At 29.2% G+C, this 7,933-nt stretch overlaps 2 protein-coding genes across 2 annotated transcripts; one reads left to right on the top strand and one right to left on the bottom strand.

Annotated features, from left to right (window-relative positions):
- Window positions 1-6: 6 nt before the first annotated feature.
- Window positions 7-607, top strand: LOC119681725 (ecdysteroid-regulated 16 kDa protein-like). Its single transcript, XM_038094991.1, has one exon. It carries the CDS (start codon window positions 36-38, stop codon window positions 333-335), a length of 300 nt encoding a protein of 99 aa, XP_037950919.1. The 5' UTR covers window positions 7-35; the 3' UTR covers window positions 336-607.
- A 436-nt stretch (window positions 608-1,043) lies between these two features.
- On the bottom strand, window positions 1,044-7,016 carry LOC119676838. Its single transcript, XM_038088097.1, has 4 exons — window positions 7,001-7,016; window positions 2,983-3,018; window positions 2,812-2,912; window positions 1,044-1,499 (listed from the first exon to the last, which is right to left on the bottom strand). The coding sequence occupies exons 1-4, from the start codon at window positions 7,014-7,016 to the stop codon at window positions 1,125-1,127; spliced, it is 528 nt and encodes a 175-aa protein (XP_037944025.1). The 3' UTR covers window positions 1,044-1,124.
- Between the last annotated feature and the right edge of the window lie 917 nt (window positions 7,017-7,933).

Genomic DNA, 7,933 nt, shown 5'->3' with positions numbered 1-7,933 from the left:
GCATACTCAAACGGAATACTAATGCCAGCATTTCAATGAAATTCACACCGAATCGCGACTTTGAAGATGTAAATACCGATGCTCAAGGCATACTGCTTGATGTGCCACTACCTTTCCCGGGTTATTATGGCACAAGTGCTTGTCCATTCATTTATGATGCAGAAGGAGAAAACAAAGTAGGTTGTCCGCTGAAAGCCGGAGAAACATATGTCTACAAAAATAGTTTCAAAATTTTGCCCGTATATCCGACCGTCAGTCTGACAGTACATTGGGGACTTAATGACAAAAATGGAGACGCTGCTTGTTTCGAGATACCTGTTAAAATAAGAGCTTAAAATTGTTCATTTCTAAGTAGATTAAGTTCAAGATCAACAATTTTTTTCTTTTCAGTTTAAACTGCGTTTTGATAAGCCTATAAAAGGCAGTTAAAATGAATAGAGAGTATAGTGGGGGTTTCAAAATTTTGTATACCTGAAGTCAAAAAATGGCACACAAATGCATATATTAAAAACTATGTGTGCTGGCACCGTAGACGTAAACACTCAATTTGTTATTACTTTTTATAATATTTTTTTTAATTTGTATAATAAAACAAATAATAAAAGAAAAACAATCTATTATTTCAAATAAATTATATATATTTTAATGTATATATATCATTTTTGTTGCCATATTGATGCAACCAGCCCTTGCATCAATATTTATCAATATAATACTCTTGTATTTTCTGCACTTGCATGATAATTAAAACAAAACAAATTTATATATATAATTCTCATACAATAAATATAGTAACTATTAATATTTCAAAAAGACTTTAATTACAGATAATTACTTATAATATACACATTTAAAGTTTAAGTAATTTTTTATTATTATTAAGCAGCATGCGATGTTATTCGTTTCAGTAGTTGATAGTAATTGAGGCATATTAAAAACTTTTAGAATTTTAATATTTTTTTTATATATTATAAATATCGTTAACATTAGTACTTGTATATAATAATTATAATAATTATAATTTCATTTTATATATAGGATAAGCATATTTATTACAGAAAATAATAAACAAACTCAACACGCTTGAGTTGAAGTATGGTGAGTTTGCATTTGAAATCAATAATTTAGTTGAAATCATAATATGCGTTGTCCTCTGCACCGATTTGTGTGTTGACACGCTGCGCGGCTTCTAACTGTTGCAGAAAATTATTGCCCTCAGCATTTATAGGTAATTTTCCGAATGATTTGAAGTTATAGAAGGGCATCCTATGCCATCTCTCAGGGTTTTGGTTTTGCTCATCGTGTTCGGACGCTGCATCGTTTTTAAATTGTTTCGTTTTCTTATTAAAATTTCGACTTTGTTGACGGAAGTTTGAATTTTGCTGTAATATATTTTTTATTTTGACTTTATCGTTTAAGTTTTCGGGTACTAATTCATCACTAGACAATGGTGAGTTTTCAATTGAAGGTGGTAGTTCTTCGAGATTGTCATAAATCGCCTATAAATAAATACAATATATAAAATTTTATTGTTTTTATATAATATAAACATCGTTAGTATTAATATTTGTATATAATAAATATAAGTTTATATTCTATATAGTATAAATATACACTTATTGCAGAAAATAATGAACAAATTCAACATATTTGAGTTCAAAAACTTACACATATATACTACATATATACGAGTATTACGAACTGAACAAATGGTTCAGAAAATCGAACTACTGAAATGAATCGCTATTTAAAAATATACGCTTCAAAACTCTCTTATATGATGTATAACAGTTAGCTACGACTTATATAATATACGGACTGAACTAAGATATTTTTTGACATTAGATATTCTTAATTCTAACTTATAATATGTTTTATATGTATTATACACATGCTTTATTCTATCAATATGTTCAATTTATATATACCTAGAACGGAATTTATTTAATTAGTATTTCAGAAAAAATTTTAAGAATTATAAACAATGGAGCTACCTGAAATTATCTTTCCATCTTTCCATCTAGACTACTAGATAAACATTTTACCTATTCTTTGTATTTCTTCATTCATGTTCAACTAATTGAAATTGAATAAAGTCTATATAGTAAGCTAAATTGATAGATCTAGAATCTGGTGATTACCTAAAGTTTATCACGTGCAGTCTTATGCAGTCATTAATAATAAATATTAGTTTGGAGTATAAGAACATGGATCTACGAATTAGCATCTGGTAAGGTAGCTCACTCAGAATAACTGCTAGTAACGCAATCCATGATTAAAGGAAATATATTGATATATTACTTCAACTTAAGTTCGTATAATAGCTGATATTAAAAAAAGCTTACAAAATGCATAAAGGACGTTTGCAAATCTTAGGAATGCAAACTTAGGAAATTTTTAATATGTGAGTCAAGTCAAAACTATTCTTGAATCGAAAACCTGCTTCTTGACCTGTTACTGTTTTTTATAAATTGCTGATTAAATTAAAATTAAAATTAAATTTATTTTATTATATTATATTAAAAACCCACACAATATTATGTTAAATTTATTAAGAATAAAAATCAGTATAGTAATACTTTGATATATCCAATTTCAATAGTTATGTTACTATATCAATTTGCAAATTTAAAACAGTAATGTTATGGCAAGGTCTCACGGTATTCGTATATATATCAAATCATAAATTCCAACCTAAGGAGGAAAATAATTTTTATATATATACACTGGGAAAAAACTTAAAACAGTTGAAAGGAAAACAAATAAAACCGTTAATAATTTTTATTATATCGTAAACCCTTTCATACTCACCTTGCCTAAAACTTCACCATTTGTTTTCGCACCGTTAAATTCGCCGTTAGCCATATTTACCGCTGTGTTGAATGATTTACTGCCAGAGCGCTTACCATGTGCTGAAAAAAAAATAAATTTTAAAGCATTTTGGCGTTGAGGCAGGTTCAGTTCTATTAAGTTCTGACTTACCACCCCAACAGGAGTGTCCATATTCCAAACAGGAACCTAAAAGAACGAAACATTTTTTAAAGTTTTTGAAAAGTATTTTTAAATTGTTTTTAAATAAACGAAATTAATTTAGCTCACAACTGCATTTATGCAATATGTAAACTCTCCACAAATCCAAGCTCATAAATAACAATTTGATAAAAACTTTTTTAATGCCGTTCCGAAGCCTTGCATGAGCCAACACTAAGCGCGTTTCCTTCAACCATAGAGGAGGCAATGCTTGTGTGCATAACTTATTTAAATGGTTTTTACCACAAGTTGATGTTCTGGTTAAAAGGTATTTAAACTTAATTTTATAAATTTTTTTAAATTTGAGTATGTGGAGTAGGAGTACGACTAAAAGTTGGAATATGTTAAAATATAGAGTTTATATAAATTTATTGTTTTTGGTGAAATTCATTCAAATTGGTTTTTTTTTTATTATATGAATATCTTCGTAGTTAATATATAGCAAATATCTACTCTATGCATAAGGTTCTATACATAAGGCAGAATATATAAATCATTCAACACATAATGCCTCTATAAACAGAATAGTATTGAAATTTTAAAATTAAAAATAAAAAATATAATTAATTAATCCAATTATTCTACGGCTGGTTTATGATTTCGTTTTAATATAAACACAGCAAGTGAATTTGTTAATGAAGTTTCACAGCAAATTAACAAAACTCCAAGTTTGAACATATAAGTCAAGTACGGCCTTGGGTCAGTTGGCTAACGTACGCTGACTCTGAGCTTTAAATTTGTCAGGGTACGAGTTCAACCCTTGGTACTTGCAGTCTCAAAAAATTATTTACGACTAATTCAATATAAGAAATAATTCTAGGACCACTGATGATGGGTATTGGCCAATACTCAAAACAGTATGGTCAGCCAAAAATTCAATTAATTAAAATAATATAAAATGAATTTTTGTTGTTGTAGTTCACTATTGTTTGAAAAAACCACTTTAGTAAATATCTACTCTAATCCACAAGTTAGTTAAATACTTTAAATGTAGACTTGAAATTTTCATTCTTAAAAGCCCCTTAGCCATTCATATTCTATGGTCGCTAAAGTAATCCATATAGTATATATAATATGACCATTTCCTGTTTATACTGTATGTAAACGTACTATTTTATTCACACAAAGGTATCTACAGTACAGACTTGTGTTATCCTTTTCGCTATAAAACAAACAATCGCAACAGGTTTTACTTTCTCTGAATTGAAATGTCGCAAAAGAAATTCGTGGGTAGAGCGCAAAAAAATGACAAATGGTCCATTACAGCTTGAAAGCCACTAATGTGACCTTTAAGCAAAATATATGAAAAATTGTATAGTTAACCTAATGGACCAAAAGTGCAATGTAAAAATAGTGAAGTGTTAGTAAAAAAATAATAAGAGACTGCTGCGAGTAGAATAAAGACTGTACAACGACATTACAACAATATGTGAAAAAACTAATAGAACATTTATTTAAATTTTAAATCTTAATGCAACATTATTTCTATATAGTAATAAAAAATATAGTAAGATTAAAGCATGACTCATAATTAAGCAAATGAAAATTTGCATGCAGTAGAAAATGCGATTTCTACAAAACGTTATTATTAGAAAGGTAAAGAAATATAGTCAGAAAGGTCTTGTACCATTAAAATAATTTATACAGTAGCTTGCCATTTTACCTTAAATTACTTAATAGGTGCTGGCCTTGGCAGAAAGGAATTACACCGAAAATCATTATTGAGTGTTTGAATTGGGATGATGAGTTTTTCCTTCTAAAAACAGGGCAAAACATGAAGCCTTAAGTGTTATCAGGAAAGCGAAGACTATAATTTAATTGTGCCGCCAATGAAGAAAAAAAAACAGTCATATCATGATACGCTAAAGTTTTATCAAAATCAGTATATTCTTTTTTGGATTATCAAATTTAGGCATACAGTTCTACAGGTCGTAGCTTTGTGGAGTTAGCTAATATGAAGTTATTTCATTGATTTATGATGAGATAAGGATAAACATAGCTATTAGCATGAGATTTCAAACATTCGTTAAGAATATTAATAATTTCAATATTTGTCTTATAAAAGGAGACCCTTCTTCAGTATGACAAAGCTGTTATCACTAGCGATTTATCTAATGACTTATCTGCGTTGTTATCAAGACAAGACAATGAACCGAAATACTACACATTATAAAATTCCCACTGGTACTATTTGAATTCAAATATCTTAGACTTTACTATTGTTCATAGACTCCATGACACTTCTTTTAAGGAGCTAACCTAATTGGTTACGATAGACGAAGTTTTATATGGACCTGCCACTCGTGATATCACATTTATATATACTCCCTAATAGTCATACTCTAAATAGTATTAGAATAGTTTTTAATTGATTTTACTCCATTCTGTTTTAAATATATATGACTATTAAACTGGTTATCTCACTTATACATTTAAGTGTTGCTTGGTCAATAGTTAATACTAGTTGCATTATTGTTATTATAACTATTACCCTTAATAGATAATATGATCTGTGAGATCTATTTAACTAAGTTTCAATTTTACAAATTATGTTTCGACTGATCACATTTCTCGACAATCACAGGTCCACCGATCATATAAGATGGACTAAATTTTCACTTAATATTCCACAGAACCTGCAGAACATCTGTGTTATTTTTAAAAGTTGATATATTTTTCAAAGTTGTTATGTTACTTAGCAGAAACCTATAAACTTAATAAACAGATAATTAATATATGAAACTTTGATCTCAGCATAGCACAAAAAAGTTTCGAACTATATAGATTAGAACCCATTTAAAGAATTCAGTCTACAAATAATTTGGAAGATTATCTTTTAACATTATTTACCCATAACAAATGTTTAAAAATAATATAAAATAGTTTTTGTATTTTTGAAAAATGAAAAACTACTTCTAACACCCAATGAAATAAATAATCACTCTTCACCAATGCGTGGTACACTACAGTACTCAGAATAATCACTTTGAGGATAAAAATAGCTACATACAAAATGTACGGGAACAATGACTGAGGTGTCTTCAAAGTATTATCGCGCTACATGGACATGTGTGTGTATGTATGTATTCATGATGCATACAAAAAGAGATATATCACAAAAAAAAGATGAAAGTATCCTTTGTTAGTTTAAATAAAAGAATAACACATGTGGCTTAAAAATAGTAAGCAATCCGAGAGATTATTAAAGGGACGCTGAAGCGTATGCATCGCACGTATCAGGTGGCTGCACATTCGACATGGGAATGAAATTAAATACTGTATACTCCAGCACTCCAGCAAGGATGACGGGTACACAAATTCAGATTGCGTATTTACATAAGTTAAATACTGAAAAAAAAAAATAAAAAAAACTTGATTGATTTCTAAATGTTCAAAAGAAATTATAATTTCTTATTTCATTTTCTACTTTTGGCAAAATCGCTGCAGGCTGATTCAAATAAATTTAGGAATGCTTCGGAGGGAAAGCTTCGGAGGGAAAGCTTCGGAGGGATAATAATCATTAGTGCTGCTTACTGGCAGCAATGCGCAACAAGTTAATACGTCATATCAATGTCAGAGATGGTGTTCTGAACGCTTATCGTGACGTATTAAATGTGGGCTAGTTTGTGTGAATAATGACGGTTATAAGTCCAATCACATAATCCTATGCTGAATTGGCTAACAACTTAACAGTGCCATTAAATAATCATTAACTCCAAATGCCGCAATCAGAACTTAATAAGAGCCAATAATGAGATAATAGACACTTTGAAAGAAAGAGTAAACAATAGTTAACATATCCTCGTAGTAAAGGACAACTTACCTTTAGAAATGCACACATACATTCCTGCTTCATTGAATAGCTCGTTTTATCTTTAATATATCCTATAATGTTTTTACTGCATTTTCCCAATCAAGTGGAATTTTTATTGGACACTTTTATGAGGCACTCAAAATGCTAATTTATTACCTTTGTTTGTTGTCATTCTGAATATTTTATTGCAATTAGATACTTAATTAAAAAGAATAGTAAGTACATAATAATTAGTCATGTTTGTTATAAAATTTACAAAGCTGACTGTATGGAATGTGCATTTAATAAATTACAAAAAACGCAATAAAAGTTTCTGCTTTCGACTTTAGACTTTTTTGTTCCAAACTGAAGTAAAATTTTTTAAATCTCAGTTAAGATTACAGTTATATATATGTATATATAGATACTATTCTATTTAACGCTATTAAAGTTATTAGTATTTTGTATGATTTTCTTAAAAGTGAAACTACAACACTTTCAGCGACTTATGTGAACTGTCTTAGGGGCTGCTGCGACTGCGACGTTGTCTACTCGATCTTTGATCGTGAAATTGACTAATAGCTTGACTATAACATTAAATAGTCATTAACTCTCTAAATTACAATCAGAACTCAAAATAAGTGAATAATATATAGCAGGAACATGTAAAAAGTATATAACAATTTTTCATCCACGTTGTTAAGAATATCTTATCTCTAGTAATGATTGCGCACATTATTCATTTAATAAATTACAATTTTTAAATTTTTAAAATATATACATAAAATTCCATAACGTAAAAACTAAGACTCTGTTCATTATACGTAAGAGGAGACAGAATCCCACGAAAATGAGAGTGGAAGATATGATAATAAATTGGGAGGGTAGCTCTAATTATGTAGGCATCACGGTGGACAAACAATTCATACGGCTTAAACATTTTCAACAGAAAAGAATTAGCTGTGCCAAAAAATTTACATCATCTCCAACCGCTATTCAAAAATGAACGTCTCAATGCTAAGAACAGGAAGCTGATATATAACCAAATAATTCGACCGTTACTTCTATATGGGTGTGTAGCGTTCAGCAAGGCTTTAAACACTATTATTC

The sequence above is a fragment of the Teleopsis dalmanni genome, chromosome 2, assembly GCF_002237135.1.
Source record: "Teleopsis dalmanni isolate 2A chromosome 2, ASM223713v2, whole genome shotgun sequence".
Lineage (NCBI taxonomy): Eukaryota > Metazoa > Arthropoda > Insecta > Diptera > Diopsidae > Teleopsis > Teleopsis dalmanni.
This window is presented reverse-complemented; position numbering and strand designations above follow the sequence as displayed.

Excerpts from the sequence above, each read along its gene's own strand:
- LOC119681725 (XM_038094991.1), top strand. The coding sequence starts at position 36 with ATGAAATTCACACCGAATCGCGACTTTGAAGATGTAAATACCGATGCT.
- LOC119676838 (XM_038088097.1), bottom strand. Across the intron at positions 2,913-2,982 it reads TGGACACTCCTGTTGGGGTG|CACATGGTAAGCGCTCTGGC; the intron begins GTAAGTCAGAAC and ends TTTTTTTTTCAG. Across the intron at positions 1,500-2,811 it reads ATGGTGAAGTTTTAGGCAAG|GCGATTTATGACAATCTCGA; the intron begins GTGAGTATGAAA and ends ATTTATTTATAG.